The 26,362-nt window shown below is 37.6% G+C and overlaps 2 protein-coding genes across 15 annotated transcripts in view; one reads left to right on the top strand and one right to left on the bottom strand.

The window, feature by feature from the left end:
- Positions 1 to 24,050, top strand: part of PPM1E (protein phosphatase, Mg2+/Mn2+ dependent 1E) — a 213,013-nt gene extending 188,963 nt beyond the window's left edge. Inside the window, exons 2-7 of one of the 2 annotated variants that reach the window (XM_072779772.1) lie at positions 6 to 143; positions 5,734 to 5,933; positions 9,992 to 10,180; positions 12,545 to 12,688; positions 12,926 to 13,019; positions 18,882 to 24,050. In XM_072779772.1, the coding sequence (XP_072635873.1) occupies positions 107 to 143; positions 5,734 to 5,933; positions 9,992 to 10,180; positions 12,545 to 12,688; positions 12,926 to 13,019; positions 18,882 to 19,942 (1,725 nt within the window). In that variant the 5' untranslated portion in view covers positions 6 to 106 and the 3' untranslated portion in view covers positions 19,943 to 24,050. The remainder of the gene's footprint in view (positions 1 to 5; positions 144 to 5,733; positions 5,934 to 9,991; positions 10,181 to 12,544; positions 12,689 to 12,925; positions 13,020 to 18,881) is intronic. The other variant, XM_072779771.1, reaches the window with a different exon arrangement.
- Positions 1 to 26,362, bottom strand: part of TRIM37 (tripartite motif containing 37) — a 240,383-nt gene that overhangs the window by 92,879 nt on the left and 121,142 nt on the right. Inside the window, exon 26 of one of the 13 annotated variants that reach the window (XM_072779754.1) lies at positions 21,516 to 21,790. The exons of the other annotated variants lie outside the window; for them this stretch is intronic. Within the exon in view, the coding sequence (XP_072635855.1) occupies positions 21,787 to 21,790 (4 nt within the window). The 3' untranslated portion in view covers positions 21,516 to 21,786. Of the gene's footprint in view, positions 1 to 21,515; positions 21,791 to 26,362 lie in introns of those variants that run through there. 13 annotated transcript variants of the gene reach the window in all.

Raw genomic sequence — 26,362 nt, 5'->3', positions numbered from 1 at the left:
TCTAGATCATTTCTGACAGAAAATTGGCAAGAAAGGAATTCCTCCTTTTGTTTTTACTGAGAGTAATTGATTCACTTGGAACCAAATTGTTCCAGAGTCAACTTGGATGGAATTCCTGCTACACAGCACTGGTCTTTCCTCTGGTACTGATGCATGAAGTCAAAGCCTTGTAACGAAAAGATGAGGGATATTGAATTCTGCTTCATTGCAGCCTGGGTGGCGGCTGACTCAGCTCCAGCTCAGTACAGTGACATTAACGACTAATGAGTAATTTACAGCTGCGAGGGGGCGGATTGCTACTTGGGACAATTTTCTCTTTTTCACACCGTTTTTATTTTATTTTTCCATTTCAAGCAGCAATTATTTATATACTGATGTTCTACACTCCCTGCAGAAGGAGAATACTTAACGTAGCAAGACTGAAGTGTTGCCCTGCATGCCTGTTTTGGAAGCATTTTCTGAACCCCCATAAGATAGCAGACTGAAATGAAGGGGTCTTTGTCTTTTGGTGGTATCACTGGTCATTCTGATTTTGTATTTTTTCAAGAGATTACCTAGTAGTGTCTCCTTGCTAAGGCTGTGATTCAGAAAGATCTATTGTAATTCTAACTATTTGCAAGTCCTTAATCTATTTAACCCAAGTCACTCAGTATGAATTGCCGTGAGGAGAATCTCTACAGGGTATATTGTGTTTATCCATACATCAGAGTGTAAAATGAGCTTACAGAATAAGGCCTGCTGTCACTGGCTTAAAGGCACTTAGATCCCCACTGAAATGCCTTTGTGTCTCCTCTTAGTTGTTTCCAAAAACAGACTAAAAAAAAAAAAATCATTAACCTAAAGCTCTTTCCATGTTTCTGTCATCTCTACCAGAATGTTTGCTAAACGACCTTGTGTATCTGTTGTTACACATTTAGTTTGGCAGATATAACTCCTGTCCAGACAACCTAAAATAAATTTGAAATATCCCAGTGTAAAAATTAAAAAGAAGGGGAAAATTAACACTAACACTGAAGAAATTATGAAAGCTTTGTGTATACAAATGAATCTGAAAACCTGGGTGTTTTCTAGCAAAATACAAATTAATAAGCTTTACCTAAGAAGAAGAGATTAAGATTGTCAAGGAGCTATTTTCTAAAAAGAACAAAAAATAGGTGATTCTACAGGGGGACATTTTCAAATGAGCAAAGACAGACAATTCCAATGTTTTGTAAAATGAAATCTCCAATAGCATAAGGAAGGACATTTGCAAAGCATAACACTGATACCAAAACCTGCCTGAAACAAAAGTAAAAAAGGAAATGAGATATCAGTTTTAGTAGTCAATGTAAAAAAAATCTTAAGTAAAATATTTGTATATTGAGTACAACAGTTCATTCATTCATTCATTCAATGTAAAAAAATCTTAAGTAAAATATTTGTATATTGAGTACAACAGTTCATTCATTCATTCAGTTCATTTATGAACAAACAAAAATTATAGGAAGTCTATTAGCATATTTTATATATTAATAGGTCAAAAGAAAAACACCAGAATCTCAAAAGATGCCCAAAGAAGCATCTGATAAAATTCAATTATCCATTCCTAACTTTATTTAAGAAATTTTTTTTTAAAGATTTCATCTATCTATTAGAGAGCACGCACAAGCAGAGGGAGTGACAGGCAGAGGGGAGAGGGAGAAGCAGGCTCCCTTCTGAGATGTAGGGCTCAATTCTAGGACCCTGAGATCATGATATGAGCTTAAGGTAGACGCTTAACTGACTGAGCCACCCAGGCACCCCTCCATTCATAATTTAAAAATAAACTTAATAAAGTAGAACTGTATGATACATCATGGACTTTGTAGGACAAAATTTGGCTCAGACCAAAATCTAGCATTTACGCATAATATATACTTAAGAATTTTTTTTGGTTACAAGTGACCACGAACACAACTCAAACTGCTTCAGCAAAACAGAATAGATTGGCTACGCTTCAACATATGAGCTACACAGCTAGATTCAAGGCTTCATATGATTCTTCCCAACCTGGCATTTCTCCAAATCTCAGCTGTATTCTTCTTCTTTTCTTTTCTCTTTTTTCTTTCCTTCTTTCCTTCCTTCCTTCCCTCCCTCCTTCCTTCCTCCTTTCCCTTTTTTTCCCTTTCCTTTCCTTTTTTCTTTTTCTTTCTCTTCTTTCTTTCATAGGCTCCACATCCAATATGGGGCTTGGACCCATGATGCTCTACCAACTGAGCCAGCCAGGCACCCCACTTTAATTTTTATTTTATTCTCAGGCTCCATGTGGTGGCAAGATGATTGCTAGAAGCACAAGGTCTTTCATCTGCCCAGGTTCATTCAAATCAAGCAGGAAAGTAGCAGTAACTTTACTCAGTTGCTCTTACATAAATTACAGGATTCACTCTAACCAGCCCAACTTGGGTTATTTCCAATTCCTGAGCCAATCACTATGGCCAGAAGAATGTGTATCTAATCAGCTGGAAATGAATGTTTCTCTACTCTCAGTTCATGTGCATCTAGGGGTGAAACCTGGATGCAAATGAACTAAGAGCAGAGAAGGAAATGTCTCTGGGAGAAAGAGGAATGTTTGTGAAGTAGCCAATAACACAGTAAAACAAAGTTCTGACTCAAAATAGGAAATAAAGTAAAATAACTGAAATAAATTTTTTAAGAAATATGAAGATCTTGGGGCACCTGGCTGACTCAGTTGTAGGAGCCTGTAACTCTTTATCTCTGGGTTGTGATTTAGAGCCAGCCCCACATTGGGAGTAGAGATTACTTAAAAAAAAGAAAAGATTGTAGATCCCATATTAAAACCTTGTTGAGTAACATAAAGAGGATTTCAATTAATGAAACAATACAGCCAAAAAAAAAAAAAAACAAAAAAACAATACAGCCTATTCCCGGATAAGACTTGCTATGCAAAAGACATCAATTTTTTTTGCAAATTACCCTATAAATTCAGGGTGACCCCAAACGCAGTGGCAACAGATTTCTCCCCTCAAACTTGGCAAAATAATTAGAAAATTCATTGAGAATAATAAACATGTCAAACTACCAAATGACATCTTTTAAAAGTTATATTAGGTAGGATAACTAATCCTCCTGATACAAAAACATGTTATAAAGTTATAGTAATTCTAAAATAATGGCACCACTGTAGAAATAGATGGAGAGATCAGTAAAGCAGAATAGACATTCAAAAAACATAATTTTTTAGTAACTTAATATAACCTTGCATATTCATTTATTTAATAAACATCTAATGAGTCCCTGTTATCTGCTAGGTACTGTACTATGACTAATCAAGTACAAATAAGACACAATCTGCATCTGCAGTATTATTTGGGAAATGTAGATCATGGATGTCAGAGTCAGATAGACCTGTGATAGAAAATGGTTTTACTTGTTTGTGTAATGTTCCAGAAACAGAGGATATAACCAACACTTAAGAATATTGTTACAAAATGTAGCAAGAGCTATAGTAAATGGTGTAATGGGAACATCAGGGAAGAAGGAACTGGGAGAGGATAGGAACAGATCTACTGGTTTACTAATTAGAGGAAGCTGGTATTGCCCACCTCCCCTAAACAATGTAATCTAACCAGTGCTGCCCAATAGCATGATGATGGAAATGTTTTTTAATTGCATTGTCCAGTGTAGTAGCCAGTGGCCAAATGTACTTACTGGGCATTTGAAATATAGCCAATGTGACCCAAAAACTGACTTTTAGTTAAATGGCCATATTTAATTAGTAAGCAGCCTTACTGGATGGTGCAAATCTATATAATAAGAATAATATACAAGCCAAAGAATGATATAATGGTTTCTATTATTTGGGAACCTGGGAACTATCCTGATAGTATGTTATTTGTTTCATCCCACTCCATGTTTCCAAATTCACTTACTGTTTTGCAATCCACTGTTGTGAGTCAAACTCACACCTATGCTGCTGCAAAGACCAGATGTGTTGGAGTGATACAAATAGGTAATTGCTGGCAGAAAGAGATAGTCTCTGGCAACTGGTACTTAAAAAAAAAAATTGGAGTTTGTCAAAACACTGGCTAGTCTATCAGCTTCAGTTCCTCTCTAAGCCATACAGCCATATCAGGCTGTACTTGTTCTCTGAATTTCCTTTCTCTTTCAAACATACCCTTATTTTCAGTTATATAAAAACATCAAGGGGCGACATAGTCAAAAAACATTGTTTACCACCCTGTACTATGTTAATGAGGGGGAAAAAGGCAATGCAAATCTTGAGATAAGCTTTCTGAATATAGTCATTGTTGAAAGGATTTTGAATAAGAAAAACAGGTAAATGTACTTGCAGATTAAAGTAAGGCAGGGAAAGGAATGGAAAAATGGAGCCTGAGTTCCTAGGCCATGCTAGAACACAGTCTCTCTCCTGTGGGATCTGTGTTCTAGATCAGAGGAGTCACGTGCAACCATTGCCCATCTGGTACACATTTTCTCAGGCTGTCAAGCTATATCTGATTTAGTAAAGTAAAAAATAATTTTTGGAGAATTCTAAATGTTTTTACCTAAGATGTAGGAATCTCTAAAATACTGGCTTGAGGAAACTTAATTTCCCCTTAGTTATTTAATAACTGCAGCATGAATAGAGGACAACTGGAGCTGGGATGATGTGAGATACAATCTCTTCAGTACTATTCTATATTGCCTAAAATGTTTACACATCTATCTGTCCATTGAGGGATGCAAATCAGCCTCCAAAGTGAGGTTATCTACTCCACTTGACAGGTCAAGTAATAGACTTAACAGTCTAGTGTGAAGAATCCTCAGGTTGCTATCTCTGCTATGGGTTATATACACGGAGTTTAAAAACTTTTTTCCTTATAGACTTTTTTTAAAGAATTTATTTATTTATTCATGAGACACAGAGAGAGAGATTGAGGCAGAGACACAGGCAGAGGGAGAAGCAGGCTCCATGCAGGGAATCTGATGTGGGACTCCATCCTGGGAGTCCAGGATCAGGCTCTGGGCGGAAGGCAGGCGCTAAACCGCTGAATCACTCGGGGATCCCCCTCCTTATAGACTTTTAAAACTTCTACCTCATTTAATTTTTTAGCTAAACTATTTAAGCTATTGCCAAAAACTTTAATTAAAAAATTCATCAGATAAGAAAAATGTGTAATTTAGTTCCAAATTATGATCAGTTATAGGAGAGAAGTTAAGGAACTGGAGGGAGGTAAAAGGAAGAGGTCAGGAAAAAAAGACAAAGACAAATAAATGGTAATCAAAGTAAACTCTCATTCCTGTGGTTGGTAAATAGATGATGTTTTCATGGGCATTTCATATTCCAATCAGCTGGATAACTACTGTTCATATTTCAGTCATTCTTCTAAGCATGGGGAGCTTGGCTCTCCAGATAATAACTGTGGCAACCAACCAAAAGGGAACGAACCAGTGCTCTGAACTTGATAGCAGTGGCCAGAGCACTTTGAGGGTTGGAAGAAATCCAGTCTAGGAATAGATCCAATCTTGATCAGAGGTTTTCTCATAAGAATTTCATAGTGGCAGCTGCTGGCTGATGATTTTCTACTAGATTGGTTGTCATTTTTTCTCTTCAGAAGCAACATTTCATTTTTCTTGAGGAATTTCTTCTATTAAGGAAGAGCCTGACGAAGGTGACCTACTTCTGTCTGTACCAAGTGGGCAAGTGAAAAGCAGCTTTACAAGGCTCTTCATTGGGAGTGTCTGTGTTTCTTTCAGAGATTGAGACAATGAAATTGGCCCGTTCGGTCTTCAGCAAACTACACGAGATTTGCTGCAGCTGGGTGAAAGACTTCCCTCTCCGCAGGAGACCCCAGCTTTATTATGAGACATCAATCCATGCCATCAAAAACATGCGCAGGAAAATGGAAGACAAACATGTCTGCATTCCTGACTTTAATATGCTCTTCAATCTTGAGGTAAAGGGCCCTTCTCAACAATCAATGAAATTTTAAAAACAAAACAAACACCTTCATGGTCCTATTTTTCTAAAAGGAGAACTGCTAATATACTGATAGTATCTCTGATGGGTCGGAGTAGGATGAAAGGCAGAATGGCACAAATTTGCTTGTATTAGACAGCAGAAACAAAACTGTTTTATGTTATTTTGGTTTATTTTTAAGTAAGCTTTATGTTCAATGTGGGGCTTGAACTCATACCCCAAAATGAAGAGTCACATGCTCTACCAACTGAGCCAGCGAGGCACCCAATTTTATATTATTTGAATAGGTAATGCATTCACATGGTTCAGAATTCAAAAACAAAAATCTCTCTCTTGTCTCTCAGATGCTCAATTCCCCTCCATGAAGGCAAGGGAAGTTACCAATTTTTTGGTGGGATAAACTTCCAGAGCTATTCTATAAACATACAAATGTGAAAGAAAACTGCCATATCTCAATAAAGCTGTTTAAAAGGAAACTACAGTAAAATCAGATGATGTTTATTAAGTTCCCACATTACTATGTTGATGAAGCAACATAAAAGGGTGAATTTGAAACCGAGACTGTTTTCTGATTTCCTGTGATTTCCTTTTCTAAATCTTGGTTTCTGAGATGGGAAAGTAGATGGGAATTACATTTCATGAATCTCTGTGACTGACAAATTGGATCATATGAGCTTTGTCAGCTTAATAACCATTTTCTTGTTATCTTCCTCTTCTTTTCCTATTAAATATGTTAGTGCCAATAGAGGTAAGTTTCCTCTGCCTGTCACTTGCCTCTTTTCTTCACTCAAGTTCGTAACTTAAAAATTACCATGTAGTAATTTATACAAAGCACAATATTTCCTTTATTTAGCCGCTAAATTTAAATTTTAGCTGACTGTCAAGGTCTGATGAGCAGTGATAGTAGGTTGGTAATTGGTGCTTATGTTACAAAGATAGATCAGCTTTGTTTCCAGATATCTTTAGAATATTTGAATATCCTTGTTTCCAAATGTTACCATGCCCATGCAAATGTAACCTTAAATATTTACTTTTTAAAAAGATTTTATTTATTTATTCATGAGACACCCAGAGAGAGAGGCAGAGACACAGGCAGAGAGAGAAGCAGGCTCCCTGTGGGGAACCTGATGCAGGACTAGATCCGAGGACCCTGGGATCACGCCCTGAGCTGAAGGCAGACACCCAACCACTGAGCCACCCAGGGGTTCCTTAAATATTAACTTTAATGTGATAAATGATCCTTCTATCATTACACCCACTTGAAGATTATACCCAGGTCTGACGGCATTGTTGCTATTTGTTGACCTGGTTGGTTTTCAATTTTGCCTCAAAATCAGCCCAAAAGCCTACCTCAGAAAGGAACACTTTGCTATAGAGAAATGTTTTTTTTTTTTTAATAAAGATTTTATTTATTCATGAGAGACACAGAGAGAGAGGGGCAGAGACCAGGCAGAGAGAGCAGCAGGCTCCATGCAGGGAGCTGATGTGGGACTTGATCCCAGGACTCCAGGACCACGTCCTGGGCCAAAGGCAGATGCTCAACCGCTGAGCCATCCAGGGACCCCCTAGAGAAATGTTTTTGAAGGCAGTTTGGCAACACATGCTTAGAACCTTGTATATTTTCACTATCTTTGATCTGGTAATTTCACTTTTAATTTTATAAGGACACAAATACAGGAAATTCTTACATTAATGTTTTGTTTGACATAAATGTCTTACACATAACATTTTCAGTAATAAACTAGAAATGATCAAGGTCATATATAGGGAGTAACTATGATATGCTCATGAGATGTATAGCACATATCCATTTCAAGTGTCTTTCATTAATACTTAATGACAGGGGAAATACTAATCTTATTGTCATATGATAAATGACAAAAAGCAGGATATAAAATTTTATGTATAGTATCCTAATTGTATCCAAAAAATTTATATAGAAGAAAGACTGGTTATCTGTGAATGGTGGGATAATATAGATTTCTTTCTTTATACTTCTTTATTAGTCCAAATAAATACTACATCATCTTTATAACAGGGAAAAAATATTTTTTGAAAAATAGTTTTTAAATTTAAAATGGTATACTAATTTTAAGAGATCCAGTTGGGTCTCTTCTATTTCTTTAGATGCTATATTGTTTAAGAATCTCCTGCCAATCTCACATTGTTTAAAGATATACTCTAATGGCCTCAAAAAGGCTATTGTCCCCTCCCTCTTTGTGATGATGATCCCACATCAGCTCACTCATCATTTAACGACTGCTTGGATATGCTATTTCTTCAATTTTACTCTTATCTTCCCAACTGAGTTGTTTAAAAATGAGTACTGCTTTAGTATGGGTAGAAAGTCTATAGTCTGGACATTTTTTTTCAAGATAGTTCTGTTTAATCAGTTAATTTTCAGTGGCATTATAGATGGTATTATTAAATTAACTAGTTGTAATGTCTGTATTAGGTATTGATTTCATAATATTTGTGTGTTTTTACTCTATGGACATTTAAGTTTGGTACTTTTGTAAATGTAGTATGCCCTTTAAAAATAATTTTCTTCTTTCTTTTAAACATTTTATTTGAGAGAGAGAGGAATAGAGGAAGAAGGACAAGCAGACACTGTGCGGAGTGCAGAGCCTAACACAGAACTCAATCTCAAGACCCTGAGATCATGACCTGAGCTGAATCAATAGTCAGACACTTAACCAACTGAGCCACCCAGGTTCCCCTAAAAAGAATTTTTTCAAAACACCTGTGATATACCTGTGGTTTTAATAGTTCTTCCAAATCCCCATGAAATAGCAACTCATCTCTACCTAACAGATGAGAAAATAAGCACGAGAAAATGATATGATTTACTTTGTATGTTAGATTTCCTTTAAATGAAGGGGGTTGGACTCATCTGAGTTCCTAGAGCCTAAAAGATTAAGTCAAAGCTTGCACATGAAAATGATTATTACTGTCTAAGCGGAGCCAAAGAGGACTCAAGTGAGAGTTCAGTCAGTTCAGCTCTCTACTAAGAGAGCTAGATCTGAGATGTAAACACTGGAGTTGAAGATAAAGAAGCAAACTACTTATTGGCTTAAATGTAGTATTATGATTATAGGTTTCCTTTGTTAAGAAAAAGCATTGGTTTAGATGAAGTTCCTCTGGCAGTTGCCTTAGTGCCTCAAGCAGTGGATGGGCCAGGAAGGGTGAAGCTAAATCTTGGTTAGGGGACAAGGCAAAAATGGTTACAGGGCATTTGGACATCTGATGTGGTTTAAGTCTGGCTAACCAGTCTTAGAGACTCTTGTTATTTATGGGAAGTATTCAATAGGACTATGATTTATGAAGATGTTGTAGTTTATTTTTTTAATATTTTACTTATTCGAGAGAGAGAGAGAGAGAGAGAGAGGTAGAGACACACCCAGAAGGAGAAGCAGGCTCCATGCAGGGAGCCTGATGTGGGACTCAAACCTGGGACTCCAGGATCACACCCTGGGCCGAAGGCAGGCGTCAAACCGCTGAGCCACCCAGGGATCCCCTGATATTATAGAAGTATATGTATGCTTTCATTATCTCTGTATTTTAAACAACCTAATTGGCCTTGTGCTTGCTGAAAGCCAATTATTTCCTATTGTTCTCAATTTCCAATTATATTAGGATACTTTCATTCTGAAAAAAAAAAAAAAAAAAAAAAAAAACTCAATCCAGAACAGCTTTTGCTCAGTTCCTCCTTATACTTTCTCTTTCCTCCTCCTTCCCACAACTTGTAACAGCAGTTTTGAAGCAACTGCATGTGGGCGGTTTCCATGGTATAAGACAACAACTTTCACTGAGAGGGCATTTCAGCCTGAGCTTATTGGCCAGCATGTGTTCCAGCGTTCTGTGTGTAAATACAGATGCCCTAATAGTGCAGGTATTTTAGCAGTCGATCAGGCATATCAAAAAGAGAAACATTTAGTCTTACTGTCTAGGTGACAAATGCTGCAGAGGAGAATGGGTTTGTTGATTTGAGTCATGCTGTACCTAACTTCCCTGTGTCTGTTCTTCTACTGACAGGACCAAGAAGAACAAGCTTACTTTGCAGTGTTTGATGGCCATGGGGGAGTGGATGCTGCTATTTATGCCTCCATTCACCTGCATGTTAATTTAGTACGCCAGGAGATGTTCCCCCATGATCCTGCTGAGGCTCTGTGCCGAGCTTTTCGGGTCACTGATGAACGGTTTGTGCAGAAAGCAGCCAGGGAGGTATGCCATTTTCTCTTAATTCCAGCCTTGAATGCACTAGCTGAGCTCAACTAGGCCTGCAGTTCAAGGGCTATTTTGGGTTTTTTCTTTTGGGGCAGGCATTAAAGTTCTTTCCACCTGTATTTTTGACCCACATTATTGGATTCTGCTGTAGTTCTAATTCTCTCATCGGGGTTGTAATAGGGTGATATGATGTACTATAGAGAAACTCCTAAGCTATAATTTTCTAGAAAGCTGGATTTAGCAGGTGAGTTTCATCTGTTATTTACCAGTGCCTGTCAGCTTCACACTAGGACCAAGCAGACTTTTGCTGACAAGATCTGGATACCGTAATTAAAACAATGGACGAAAAAGGAAACAGAAGCTGGATTACTCCCATACATTTGGTTCTAAATGGGTTGGCAGTGCTTTACTGTGTAATGCTTGAGGGAAAATTTACTTGGAGAGAGCAAATCCTTAGATGATTCTTGAACGGATTTTCTCTTACAGGAAAAAAAATCAGAGCTCATGTCCTAATTTCTTAAGGTTAAACAGACCTAAGGTTTTTCCTCCAAATGAATGATAGGGGCTCTATATTAAGATCTAAAAGTTAAAATTAAAAAATAAATGTAAAAATTTTAATCTAATTATCATTCTGGGTATTGGTATATGAATACAGTACTCTATATTCATTTCTAACTGGGGGCCAACAGTAAGATAATAGTTTTTAATTTTTAAAAGTAATTACAGAATTACTATACATATAAAAAATAAGACTCCTGCCCTATGAATGAAACATTAACTGTTTTTAGAAAAGGACTTGGAAAGAGTAGGGTCATCATTTACTCCATTTCTTTGATCTCACTGTTACGCTACACATCAATAGTGGTATTTGGATCAATGAAACAATAATTCAGAACTATTTGGTATTAAACAAGGAAAACGTTCTGTATTTCCCAACCTATACCCCAAGTTTAGATTACTATGTGAATCCAACAACAGTGACCACTAGGGTCTACATATAGAGGTGGGGCTAGAAAACAAAATACAGTTGTCAACATCAGAACATCCCAGAGTCTCAAAGGCTGGCACTGCTCAGGTCTGCCTACCTTGGAGCTACTGGCTGTCATCACCTTGGCTGAGGACAAGACCTGGCCCCTGAGAGGTGATCTGTAATCGCCAAGGTGAAACTAAGAGAATCACTTTGTTCTCTTTTTCTGTTCTGTCCTTTTTCCTCTGTGTCCTCAAAATTGTTTTTTTTTTCCTTCTGACCCTGTTCACCTCATTTGCTTTGCCAGTGATCCTAGTGTCTCTCAGTCTTGCCAGTAGTTCTTTTGAATAATTTAGGTTTGTCTCAGCAGTTACTTTTCTCCTTCTCCTGCTTCCTTCCATGTGCTGCTAACTGCTGGAAAGAAAGTAGCTATTCCTGTTGCTGAAGCAGCCCTACCTCCTGTTCTCTCCAGGGCATATGCACTGAAGTGTCTTTATCATGTGTTCCAGGGGGCTGAGTCTTTGAACATTCTGTGTGGGAAGACATTTTATTGGTGGGTGAGGATTTGTAACAAACTTTCCCTATATAGGGAAAATGAGAAGTTGTTTTTCTCATTGGATACAAGGGGCCTTTTACCACCCTTGACGCATTGGTTCTAATTTAGGCCAAGTCCTTGGTAACAGAAAGTCATGCTTATTTAGTGGTGACTCATGTCAAATGGAGATGTCATTTTCATGTAGTAGTATCAGGAGCATTAAGTACAATGGTACTGAGCTATTGCAGTGAAATTTCAAGCTCTTCTTTATGCAGTGTTCCAAAAGCAGAGGCCCCTAAAATGATTGCAGGTTTGTTTGTTGTTTTTTTAAAGTATAAGCAACTTAGCATGCCAGGGAATATATGTTATCTCTTGGTTCCTATCTTAATATTTAGAGTATGGGAGCATTTGTACCAATCAGATACTTTGTTGGGACCCTCCCCCTGCACATACTGTATAGGTCAATAACAAAACAGAAACCAGCATATGGAAACCTTTAAGGGTTGCTGTAGTGGATTGAGCCCTGGACTGGGAGGAAGAAGAATTTCAGTTGTTTTGTGTACTAATGAGTTACCCACTCTTGAAAAGGTCACATAACCTGCCATAGTTTTCGTACCTGTACATAAAATGAAATGAAAAATCATCCTGCCTTGCATATCGTAGATAAAATCAATGTGTGCACATACATTCATGCCTATAAAAATGCACTGAGAAACAGGAATTGCTGTTTATTGTGAAATCAAGTTATTAATAGTCTAGCCCCCAACTAAAAGTTTGTGTTAACTATAAATTGCTTCTCAATGAGAATCTGAAGTCTATTTATTTTTACTGACTCTAGTTTTATTTAAATTACTTTCAGAGTTTAAGATGTGGGACTACAGGAGTGGTGACTTTCATCAGAGGGAACATGCTTCATGTGGCCTGGGTTGGGGATTCCCAGGTCATGCTTGTGAGAAAAGGTCAAGCTGTTGAGCTAATGAAGCCGCACAAACCGGACAGGGAGGTAAGTGTGCTCTGTTCTGGGAGGGCACATGCCAGAGGCAGGTTTCTAGCTTAATTAAGATTTACTTGCTTATTATGACTACCACCATTATCGGAGCAACCATGCCCATCTTACATAGGAGTAATAAAGAGAACCTTTCCAGGAAGCTGATGAGTATTATATCTGTTGTTTACTGTTAAGGTAGATAAGTACATCCTGAATCCAATATTTGCTTCTTTCTATTGCATTGCTCTTTAGGATGAAAAGCAGCGAATTGAGGCTCTTGGAGGTTGTGTAGTCTGGTTTGGTGCCTGGAGGGTGAATGGAAGTCTGTCGGTCTCCAGAGCTATTGGTAGGAAAAACCGATTCCTTTTTGTTTCTCCAAACTGTCCTCTTCTAGCTCATTGTCTCATATTAATTCTGCTACAATAAGGGAACCTGAAACGGTGATTTATATTATCAGAGTGATTATTATTGTTTAAAGTAACAATTAGATAATGCCTTTTAATTAATTATCCTATTCATTTATATACTTAAATTCCATTACTGAAAGGGAACTATATTAAGAAATGTAGAACTTAGTATAGTTTTTTGTTTGTTTGTTTGTTTGTTTTTTTGATGGAAGCCTTTGGTCTTTGGGACAGAAATCTGCTTAAAACTACAGTGATCCTCATTTCATTACAATTTGGGTCATATTTAGCTTAACTCAGTATCTCCAAGAGAATGGATGGCTTCCCTCCCTATATTTTTACCTTGCTTATATCTTATTTTCACTGAATTATAAAAGGACATAAACATTGTACTTTTTAGATGAAAACAATTTTTTTGTGTGTGGAATATAGTGATTTGCCAGATAACCCTAGGGCTTCAAAGAATCTGTCTCCCTGGGAACCTTAATTCTTCAAGAGAAGGAAAGTCACTGAAACGGTCTAAAACTTAGAGAGTAAACAGCTAAAACTGATTGGACAAAATGCAAGGATGTAAGTTCAAAGACAGTCCTGTTGCTATTTTTGTTTCATTTTGGCGCCTGGGTTTATTATATTTTAGGCTTCATGGTGTAGCTTTTTAAGAAGAATACATCAGTATCTGTGTGTCTTTATGGGTGATAGGCATGGATACTGCAGTTCTTCATTCCTGCCTCCTAAAGAAATTAAATGAGGTAGTTTAACATAGGGATAATATGGATAAATGGAATTCACATGTAATCCGCCAATTTTGCTTATCATTACCAAAACATTCCAGAACATTGACAAAATCTCAAAGGACTGATTCAGTTTCACCAGTGATATATGAGTTCCTCCCACTCTTTGGGAAGGTGCTGGCAAGCTGTGAAGTGGCCTAAATGTGAGCAGCAGAAGGCTGAGAGAGAAAGCAAAAGCTGAAAGATCCTGCAAGTACTTCTGAAAAAATGAGGGTTAGTTTTTATCTCAGATTGAGAGAGTTATTAGGAACTCTGAAATAAGACCCCAGAGGGGAAATTTCTCATTTCTGAAACACATCCCCATGTAGAATTATTTCTGACAATTCCCCTTGATCTTATGGTCTTTGTCAGAGTATTGAAAGGTATCTTTAATGCTTGTCATAGAACCAACTTTACTAGAGAATACCTGTCTTCTCTTGCTACTAAAAATATAATAGAAGGGGAAACTAAAAGCAAAGGAAGAATGTCCTTGAATAAGAGACGGTCTGAGAGAAGAAGGCAGACTCCATTAGAGGAAGTGACTTTTAAGTTAGATGTGGAGGACAGTGTGTAGGGAAGGAAATTCCAGGGGGAGGGGAGTAAGAAATACAGGAGCATCTGAAAGAGCCTGCCATGTTTTAGGAACAGCAGTATGTACAAGAGGCTAAGACAGAGGGTAGGAATGACGATAAAAATAAGTGTTGGTGCCAGATTGTGAAGGGGCGGGCGTATATGCCAGGCTAAGTAATCTAGACTCTTACCAGGTGAATAAGCAGAGAGGCCACATGATCAGGCTTATAAGGTATTTGTGATGACGGTATGGAAGACAGACTAGAGCGCCTAGATGAGATCATTCAGGGGCTGTTGGTTCAGTTTGTTACAGAGATGAGGGCAGCTCAAAAGGGGTAACAGGAGGTAGAAATTGGACATAAGTGACAGCTTGTGGGGGTGGAGGAAAGCTAACTTCCAGGTTTTTGACTTGTGTGACTGAGATGATAAAGCATTTGTAAAAGAAAAAAGAAAAAAACAAAGCAGCAGCAGTTTGTGGGGTGGGGAGGAGGGCAGATAATTAGTTCATTTTGGACATATTCTATATTCTAGATACCTATGTGATATTTTAGGAGAAAGAATTGATAGTCAGAAATGCAGATCTGGAGCTGAGTTCCAGATAGAGATGCAGGAACTCATCTCATTTTGGAAATAATATTAGCAATCTGTTAAGTAATATTTTTTATGTTAGTTGAAACTATAGGCATGGATGGCATTGCCTGCCCAGGAAGAACTGGTAGAGATGAGAGACCAAGGATAAAGACTTCTTACTTAAGGTAGACTAACACAATGAAGTCATGCTCTCTAGGCTTGTATCTTCACTCTGTCACTTTACAAACTGTGGGCCTTGGGAAGTTAACTTTTGTGTTTATTTATTCCTGGGTAAAAGTAGGAATAGTAACAGTAAATGGCTCACGGAGTTTTTGTATTAAATGATATAATAAATGCACCATACATAGAGCCCTGCCTGGCACAGTTTTAGCACCAAATGATTAGTGCTATTATTAAGGAGCTGCTGAAGAAAATCAAGAAGGGATCAGGGATATACAAGTGAGCTAGCTATGACAGATACTAGAAGGGGATTTCTAGGAATAAGTAGTCACAGGGTCAAGTGCTACAGAAGTCAAATGAGAATGTGGATTAAAAAAAACATGGGGCTCCTGGTTGGCTTAGTGGTTGAGTTATTGCCTTTGGCTCAGGTTGTGATCCTGGGGTCCTGGGATCGAGTCCCATTATCAGGCTCCCCATGGGGAGCCTACTTCTCCCTCTGCCTATGTCTTTGCCCCTCTCTCTGTCTCTCTCATGAATAAATAAAATCTTAAAAAAAAAACCAAACATGGAATTTTGAAAATAGGAACTAATTGCTACCATATGAGAGCAATGTTTTGGATTAGTAGATGGAAAAAAAACTAGAAAATCAGGTGAGGGGAAAATGAGCAATAACAAAAAGAACATGTGTAGATTTAGTTTCTTGGGCAATTTAGTGATAAAGGAAATAGTGTGGTGGCTTGAGGGAAAACTGATCTGGGAAAGAGTTGCTTTTATTGTTTTTGTTTTTAGGAAAAGGAGTTTAGATCAGAGTATGTTTGTAGGTTAAAAGATGAAAGCAAGTAGAAGAGAAATTGAAAATGAGAGTGAGAGAAGCCAGAGTCTTAAGAGAGTTAGATCCCAGAGCATAGGTTAGCTTTGAGAAGGAAGTGGAGCCCTCTTCTCCTGGCACAATGGTGTAGCTGGTGCAGTCGGTGAGTCTCTCTAGATTAAAACAAAAGGGCGGAGGGTAGGAATTGAGGGAATTCAGGCTTGATAAACTTAATTTTCTTTGAAGTAGGAAACTAGGCCATCTACCAAAAATCCAGTAGCTTAACTGGAAGAGAGAGGTGAAGAATGTGAGAATAAAATCAGGGGCTAAGCAGGGACAAGAAAAAGGACTCCTAAGCAGAGTTCAACTCTACTTAGAAAATAAGTGACACTTAAAGCTTTAAAAATGAAAAGCTTAAAAAAAAAAAAAAAAAGAAAAAAAAGAAAAGCTTTTCAACTGTTTCTCTTCGTGAACCCTTCAGATTTATGATCCAGAGTTGACAGAGGCATGATATGTTTCTCCTAGCATATGGAGAGAGGAGGTTGAAGATAAAAGGATGTTGCCATTTCTACCATGAAATGGATAATAATCATGCCCTCCTACCAAATTTGGGGGCAAAATGTCATGAATTTGACATCCAACAGTAGAGCAGGTGAAAAGCCAGAATTTTGGCAGCATCTTCCCTGTGCAAATCTTTGTATGTTCTGTTCCAAACTAACAGTTGCAGTAGCCTTTTAATTGAAGCACTAAAACAAGATTTTTGGGAACAGTATGACTCAGATCACATTTATTTTTAGAGCTGGAATTCAGAAAATAATAATGATGATAATAATAATCAGGTGGAGTAGGGGACAGGGAAATTTAGTAAAGTGGATTGATTGGTGAAGAACACTAAATCCCATGATTGGAAGTTTTGATTAGCTCTCACAGGCTACAGGGAGACATCATATAGTATAAAAGTGAAATTGATGGAGTCAAAACCATGTTTGAGGGAAGATAGTTCTGGCAACTGTATGAAAAAGACTAGTTTCTTATCTAGTAGTATCTGTTGTTCAGGGTGCCCCAATCATTAAACCTGCTGGATAGGGAACGTGGCCCATACTGGTTCTAGCAGTTATCTCTAGGGTTCCTATTGAGCTTTCTGGGCCTATTTGAGGATTAAACAGGGATGTGAAATGTTGGAGAGAATCTTATTTGGATAGGAGAGAACCTAGAACAGATACCAGAAACAGTGATTATATGGCCAGATAACTTATATGTAATTATCTTCATTTTTTAGTTCCATAGAAAGGACAGTAACTGATGTGGGTGTGCAAGTAACAAATGCTAGGATCTGGATTCAGGTATCTGACTCCAGGGCTGGCATCCTTAACCACTAAGCTACATGCTGTTACTTTACAAATGACAAAACATTTTATACATTTTAACTACTGTTTCCAAAAAAAAAAAAAAATAATAATAATAATAACTACTGTTTCCCAAGTATGAGATCCTAATCTAGGAATTATTGCTAAATACACTATTTTCTATGTAAAGAAGTAATAAACGAGTTGTACTAATAAACTATGGTGACTTAATAGGTTAAGTACCCTCTGGCAAGGCTCTCTACAAATACACAGAGGAAAACAATGAATGTAGAATGAATGGATCTGGAAGTGTTCTAGATCTGAAAGATCCAGAATGGACTGCATATGATTTCCTCGGTAGTCTGGTGATAGATACCCTGGAGACCTTGGGCCTACATTAGGCTAGGTTTCTGTCTCCACTCCCAAGCACCCCATATGTAAACAGTTGCCTCTGTGTCTTTGCTTATGCTATTCCTTCAACTGAGAGCCCTTCTCTACCTGGTGATAACTAACTTAACCTTCAAGGCCCAGCTCAAATGTCATTCTGTAAGTGGATGAAATAAACAGAAGAGGGATCCCTGGGTGGCGCAGCGGTTTGGCGCCTGCCTTTGGCCCAGGGCGCGATCCTGGAGACCCGGGATCGAATCCCACATCGGGCTCCCGGTGCATGGAGCCTGCTTCTCCCTCTGCCTGTGTCTCTGCCTCTCTCTCTCTCTGTGACTATCATTAAAAAAATAAAAAATAAAAATAAACAGAAGAGAAACAATGCCCCAGTAGGGCTTTGGGGGTTCTCACCATTGTTCGTAAGTGAAGAATGAACAACAGCAATAAAGACGGCGGGGGAAGCAGAGGTTGGATCAGAGACAAATGAAGAAGGCAAGAATATGGTAGTCCCTGAAGGTGAGAGAAATGTGGTCATACATTTTCCAGTTGTTCTCTAGAAGTTACAAGTAAAGCAGCATTAAAAAGTAGAAAGCAAACTGGACTGGGAACCAAGAGACTTACATTCTAGTTCTCGTTTGAATCTTGGGATGACTTTTGTTGGACTTGATTTTTTAAAATCCCTTGTAACTCAAACCTTTCTCTGTGCTAGCAGCATAAAGCTACTAATTTGAAAACAAGGACAGAAAAGTAAGTATTTAATGAAAAGAATGACCACAACTTGGGTTTTTTTTTTCAATGTGGACTTGTTCTCAAATCTCAATTAAATCAAACTTAACTACTAATAAAAAAGTATACCTGTTAATCAGACATTTCCCATATAACACTGAATTTTTCAATGCAGCAAAAAATTTAGATTCGACATTTGTTGCCATGCTTAGCTAAACCTAAATCATAGCTAGAGGCACAAGATTCAGAGTGTAAGCAATTACTTAGTTGAGAGTAAGGCGTGAGCAGCAGGTGAATAACAAAGAATTCAAGTATTTTACCTGACACTAGTTTATAAATTCTTTCGATAAATTCAGATCACAACCCAGTAAATTGTGATCAAAGCACTGGCCATAAACATTCTTTCGTGCAAGGTAAACCAAAATCTGACCTACTTTCTAATTCCCACAGGAGACGCTGAACATAAGCCATATATCTGTGGGGATGCAGATTCTGCCTCTACTGTTTTGGATGGAACTGAAGACTACCTCATTCTGGCCTGTGATGGCTTCTATGACACCGTGAACCCTGATGAGGCAGTGAAAGTTGTGTCTGACCATCTGAAGGAGAATAATGGAGACAGTAGCATGGTTGCCCACAAATTAGTTGCATCAGCTCGTGATGCTGGGTCAAGTGATAACATCACTGTTATTGTGGTATTCCTGAGGGACATGAACAAAGCTGTAAATGTTAGTGAGGAATCAGATTGGACAGAGAACTCTTTTCAAGGAGGGCAAGAAGATGGTGGGGATGATAAGGAGAATCATGGAGAGTGCAAACGCCCTTGGCCTCAGCACCAGTGCTCAGCACCAGCCGATCTAGGCTATGATGGGCGCGTGGATTCATTCACTGATAGAACTAGCCTGAGCCCAGGGTCCCAAATCAACGTGCTGGAAGACCCGGGCTACCTAGATCTCACACAAATAGAAGCAAGCAAACCTCACAGTGCCCAGTTTTTGTCACCAATTGAGATGTTTGGTCCTGGTGCACCAAAGAAAGCAAATCCTATTAATGAGCTAATAATGGAGAAAAAATCAGTTCAATCATCATTGCCTGAACAGAGTGGTGGTGCTGGAGAGTTTCCCTCTTTTAATTTGGGTTCAACAGGGCAGCAGATGTACAGAATGGAGAGCTTGTCTCCTGTCTGTCCTAGGTTGGAAGATGAACAGTTCAAATTCCTGGGAAAGAGAGTTTCCAGATTGTCTCATTTACGCTATCATTATTCAAAGAGATGGCATGGATTCAGGTTTAATCCAAAGCTGTATTCATTTATGTCTGGTCAAGAGCCTTCCCACAAAATAGGCACTAGTCTGTCCTCACTTATTCGGAGTGGGAAGAGAAACAGAATGTTCAGAAGTTTTCTGCCATGGAGGCAAAATATTTGGAAAGGATACAGTACAAACATGATGAGGAAGCTCAGAAAGAGTAATGACATTCCAGACCCAGGTCTCCCCTGGAGCTATAAAATATAATACTTCCTCTTTAAAGTAGGCTAGCTAGCTCTCCCCAATAAAGATACCACTATCAGAGTAGGAACAAGGTAGATGTTTCTGAAACATACGTGCTTCATTATGAAACCATGGGTGGCTCAATTCTTAAATGTAAATAGATCTCTAGAAAACTCAAAGTAGTGTTTTCAATCAAAAAAAAAAAAAGTATTGGCGGTTTCACTAGCGAAATTATACAACTGGTCCCTGTGATGTGTCTCCACACCTACATATGACCCCCAGTTTATTATCCCTTCACATCACTAGTGGAAGTTTGTGAATTAGTTGTTTTAGTCAGGATATCTAGTGTTGAAATCTCAATGCAGGTGAAATCTGGTTCGATGTGCCTACTGTATCTATGGAAAACTTAATACAGAATCAGATTTAGTTGGGGGATGTTCCCCAAAAGCCTGGGGGAATATGTGGGAAACCCTCCCCTCTTTTTTTGGTTGATAAGACTAAAAGCCATATGGGTTTTAATTAGTTATGATGAAAGTGGAAAACTAGTATAATAAGCGTGTCATTATTTTCTGACTTGTGAGGTGGTACATAGTCAAAAAGATTTACGGATTTTTTTTCCTGTAACAAAAACGATTATGAAAATTTTCTGAATTAAAAAGTACTTCCTAGGGCTGTGTAGCTATTTGGGAGTTTCATAACCTGTTATGGTGCTTTTAGCGGGATTTTTTATTATTTGTCATTTTAGAAGACCGCTGTCAACTGGTTTTAACCTATGATGCTATGATATTTTTCAGTGTACCTTCATCTCAGGAATAAACTGGTTTAATGGAGATGATGTTAGGTACAAATATACTAGAATCAAGTTGCCATTTAAAAAAGAATATTTCTATTTTTTCTGCCTTTTTTTCTGTAAGTTCACAGCAAAGGCATATACTACTACAAAATAAAAAGTGGCTTTGGAGAATGAGAATGAAAAATACTGGTTTAAACTTCCCTAAAATTGTTTCCCCTAAGGGAATGAACCAGTGTGAAAGAGATTGAAAGTACTGCCTAAAGCGAGCCCAGAGGCCAAGTGCAAAGGAGAAGGCAGGTAAAGGGAGAGTGAGGTCTATTTAATTATGAATGGAGAACACTCCTGAGTCCTGCTACATGTAACTTCAGACTGCAAAGAGGACATCTTTCTCATTTTAAGACTTATAATTTGAAATTGTCTGCTTTTTGCCATTTCTGTAGTTTTAAGCTAGAAACGTATCTTCAACTAAAGACAGCAAATAAACTAATAATCAGATTCATTCAATGAAGCAGCCTCTGATTCTCTTAAGAATCATGAATATCACCACATGACCTTTTTACCATCCCCTAGTCAACTGTGGACCAGCCATGCCAAGAACTAGGAGCTGCCCACTCATCCCACCGGGAGGCACCAAAAGCTCTTGCTAAAAAATGTCCACAGCTTATGTTTTTACATAATACAATTATGTTCCCCAGACCCATAGTGAAAACTCAAATTCGTAGATTTTAAAAACAAAGGACTGTAGCATATTTTGGGTGCCAGTATAGCTGTATCAAATACATAGAAACTTCACTTTAGCAATGATCAGATTGTTCATCTATAGATTTTATTTTTTAAGAATTTGGATGCAGTAGAGATTATCAGTATTTCTCTTCATTTTGAAGAAATTTATTTTTTCTCGTCTTGTGACACATGGCTGAGAAGGAGGGAGTAAACATGGCTCCAGCTATAGTACCAGAATCTTTTCACCAACCTGATGTTTGACCCCATTACACGGACCTCACTCACATCTGTCATTTTCTGAAGCCTAGATCTTGTTAACAACCCATCAGGTCAGTATCAGTTTCAAATCAAATTATCTAAGGAAACAAGAAAAGAGGCAGCAGAATATTGGTACACATTATAATCCAAAGCACTTACCTAAATTAAAATTTTCTAAGATTTTCTATAGTTGTCCATTGCTACTATTTTGGATCAAAATTAAGAAGGTGAAAGGAAAGAAGATATAAATGAAAGGTTTTTTTTAGTGGGGAAAAATGGTTGGATGAAACTCAGATGAACACAGACCACATCCTTAAGGGTCTGAATTTTGTAGATCTAACTATATAAGCAGTGTTAATTCCATTTTTCATACCAGTAGCCCTCTAGAAAATAAAGTAGTTCTAGTGTGGTCAAGTTATAAACCAATATTGTGAAAAATAGCAACTATTCATTTGTTCACAACATGCATATTTAGAGTAGTTAGGTACCATTTGTAAGGTAAGTCCTTTACAATTCTGTAATATTAAAGTAGTGGTTATTGGTATGATATATGCTGCTCTTGGTTCTATAAACTAGGTAAAAAGCAGTGCTTTGTGAAATACAGTGTTATATCTTAATGCCACTGGTGATAGAAAGTAGTTCCCCCTCAGTTCAAATCCTGTGCCCTTATTTGCTGCTTGCTAATGTAAGCAATAAGTACCCCTCTAACTAATGGTATCTACACATTCTGTAACTTGTATTTAATGATGGTGTATCTGGTGATTGTAAAAATATTAGACAGTATAAAAGTATATATTATATATATTAACTGTTAATGCTGAGGTAATAGTCTGTGAATTATGTGTTTTGTACTTTTACTAACTGTGTAATTTAGTGGTGGTGAAAATTCTACACTCAATCCTTAAGAGTGACGGTATCCCTTTTCCAATTTAACATGATCTGCATCAATTTGTTTGCCTGCTAAAGTGTTAGAATAGGAAATAGTAAAACAAATATAAACAAGAAAGTGTAGTACTCCTTAGGGAAACAGACTTCAAGTTACCAAATGAAGTCATTACAAACTCCTTGTACATTCACTGTGAGTTTCAAAGGGAATCAGTCCCTAACTTAACGGTTTCCTTTGTTCACTTTCTAGATGTGTACTTTTGAGGGTTATCTGAGGTTTAGCAACATTACAGCACCAAACTCTGGGGCCATTAATCCCACTTAAATCTGTGCTAAAGATGGTGGAAACATATATGTATATATATACCTTTTCTTTACCTAGAAGTGCCATCCGCTGTCCTTGAATTAGTAAGATTATAAAGTTTCTGTTGCATTTAACTAGGAGGATCCTTGAAAGTAACACCTTTTCCAAGGACAGTGTCAACAATGTCAATGTCAACACTGAGTCTGATTCTGACCACATTTACAGTGGTATATAGTGTCACGCCACATCTTTATGACAACCATACTCCATTGTTGGAACACTGTGCCAGTAAGAAGTGCAACATCCAATGGGCAGATAAAAATGATGCATAAAGAAATTCAGTGTTTACAGATAAAACCACTGTAGTTCAAGTATTTCCTTCCCCCATCAAAGGCTTGCCAAGGCTGTGAGAAAGTGGTTTGTAAATTACTTAAGTGTTTAAACATAATTTATTCACTTGATGACCATTCTCGCCTATGTAAGGCCATAAAGGGGGATACTATAGCTTTGGTCACATAATTTTGGACAGTTTTTCTTTGAGTCACAAATTAGCAAAAAGAACACTTTTTTCACCTTTTAAAATCATGTCATATTAAAGGACAAATTACCCACTCTTCTGTTCTAACCTGTGAATAGCTTAAATGTTTTTCTTCAAAGTAAGATACCACCAGTATTATCACATGACTATTTTCCAGACAAATGGTACTGTGTTGAAAAATAATTGTTATTTCATCTAACAGCATTTTATCTTCTATTTTGAAAACTATTTATTGTACTAATTAGAAAAAAGGAAATAACACAGGGAACTCCAGAGTGACACAGCAGTTGTTCTGGAAAAGGAAATACTCTAATAAACTCTGATGTATTAGATAATCCACAGATACATCATTGTTAACTCTAACTCTAGGTGCTCTTTGGTGAGAGAAGGCTTTGTTCCCTTGTTCATGACATTTCTTTGCAAAGAATTCTCTATGGAGTAAAGCGAATGAAGTGAATCATTTCTTACTAAGTAAATGTATCAATTTACAAACCTGCTCTACAGCTCACTTTTGAGTTCAGTTGTAATCATGAGTGATCCTTCATATTTTATTTATTAAAACTGTTCATTCAGGTAAGATGTATGTTGAAATTTTGCCAATACCTTAATAAAATCCAGCAATTTAAAACCACTAGTCATTTGTCTTTTTATTCAAAGGAAAGAGAATTTGGTGCTAAGGTTAATCATAGCAATGATGAACCTCAAACCAAGCACAACACCTGAGATTAATTCAGACTCTGCAATACAAGTCTGAATTAAGAAAAAGGAAACAAGGAGAAAAAGCCTGCCCATTTTCAGGTGTAAAAACAATTCACCAAATGATCCACTGCTCTACATAAGATGTGTCACTTTCAACAAAATATACAGAGCCATATGAAAACAAACAATGTGTTCTGGAGTGAAGAAATCATCAGAACCAGACTCCGACCCTTAATAACCAAAGCAATCTTAAGAAAGAACAAGGCTGGAAGTATCATGATCCCAAATTTCAAAATATTCTCTAAAGCTGTAGTAATCAAAACAATATGGTACTGGCACAAAAGCAGACCTAGTGATCCAGTGGAACAGAACAGAGAGAGCCCAGAAACCCAAGGTCAATCTAGGGTAAAGGAGGTATAAATACACAAGAGGGAGAAGTCAGTCTCTTCAATAAATGGTGGTAGGAAAAGAAAAGTTGGATCACAATCTTTACATGATACACAGAAATATACTCAAAGTGGATGAAATACCCAAATGTGAGACCTGAAACCAAAAATTATATATGGAATCTAAACAAAAAGAAACCCAAAATACAGAGAACTGTTGCCAGAGGAGAAGTAGTGGGCATGGATGAAGGGGAATGGGAGATACCAGCTTCTAGTTAAGGAGTAAGTCACAGGGATAAAAGGTACAGCATAAGGAATACAATCAGATTGTAATAGTGTTTTATGGTGATAGACAGTAGCTGTCATTTGTGAGCACAGCATAATGTATACAGATGTTGAATCACTATGTTGTATAGCAACTATAAATAAAAAAGTACACAACTCTGGAAAAAACAACAAAAGAACCAGACTCTGTTACAACAAAGATCTGAGGACCAAAAATTTAAAATAACTATGGTTAATATGTTATGGAAATGGTGGACAACATATGCAAGATCTTATGGGTGACTTCAGTAAAGTGACAGAAACTATAAATAGGAATGCCAGAAATGAAAAGTAACAGATGATGAATGCTTTGGATTCGCTAATCACTGAACTGCACATCGCTGAGGAGAGAACTGGTAAACTTAGACATAAATCAACAGAAATTACCCTAAATGAAAAACACGGGTATGCGCGCATGTATGCGCGCGCACACAGACGCATGGAGTGAAAGGAAAACGAAAACATAATCAACTCAGAACAGAACATGTAAGAGCTGTGGGACAGTATCAGTCTAATATATGCATAATTGGAATCCTAGAAGCAGAAGAGAAAGGTAACAGGCAGGTGACATATCTGAATGGCTGAGAATTTCTGAAAATTTAATGATTACTACAGATCTAGGAACCTCAGATAATACCAAGCAGAAGTACCAAAAACACACACTTAGGAAAAAAGAAATCTCTTCCAGAAGGTTTCTCCAGTAAATGCTACCAAATATTTAAAGAATAAATAACACCGATTCTATACATTCTCTTCAGAAAAGATTTTGTAAGGTCAGCATTACTCTGATACTAAATCAGGTGAAGTTAGAAAAACTACAGATCAATAACCCTCATGAATACAGATGAAGAAATCCTCAGCAAAATATTGGCAAAACCAGTATCGCTTATTAGAATGACTAAAATAGAAGTGTTGACAGTACCAAGTCTATAGGATGCAACTAGAACCCTCATATGTTGCTCTTGGTAACATAAAATGACAGTGCCACTTCTGAAAAGTTCAGCAGTTTCTTATACAGTTAAGCAGTACTTACCACACAACTCACTGAGATGTGTTCTAACATCAACTACCTGGAGTTAAGGCCACATTTCGGTTAAAGGGTAAAGTCATCATCTCGCTTCAAACACCAGCTGCCAAGTTTGGAGGTTCTCACCATCCCTCCATTGGTTTGAAAATTTGCTGAAACAACTCACAGAACTCAGGAAAATACTTTACTTACAATTACAGTTTTATTATACAAAAGGACACACATCAAAACCATGCAAAAGATAAAACAGAGTGTGGTCTAGGAGAGTACCCGTGCAAAGGTTCCTTGTGATCAGAGCATTTTATTCTCCGGAAACCTCAATGGATGGTAATACAGGATACTGCCTACCAGGGAAGCTCATCTGGGCTTCATTATCTAGAGGCTTTAGTGGAGTTTCACAAGGTAAGCGTGACTGACTCCCTGGCAATGAGGCTGAACTATTCAGGCTGATGTGAAGTGACTGTAGCCCCAATCCTCTAATCGCATGATTACTCTTTCTAGCATGCC

The sequence above is a fragment of the Canis lupus genome, chromosome 16 (assembly GCF_048164855.1).
Source record: "Canis lupus baileyi chromosome 16, mCanLup2.hap1, whole genome shotgun sequence".
NCBI classification, from domain to species: Eukaryota; Metazoa; Chordata; class Mammalia; order Carnivora; family Canidae; genus Canis; species Canis lupus.
This window is presented reverse-complemented; position numbering and strand designations above follow the sequence as displayed.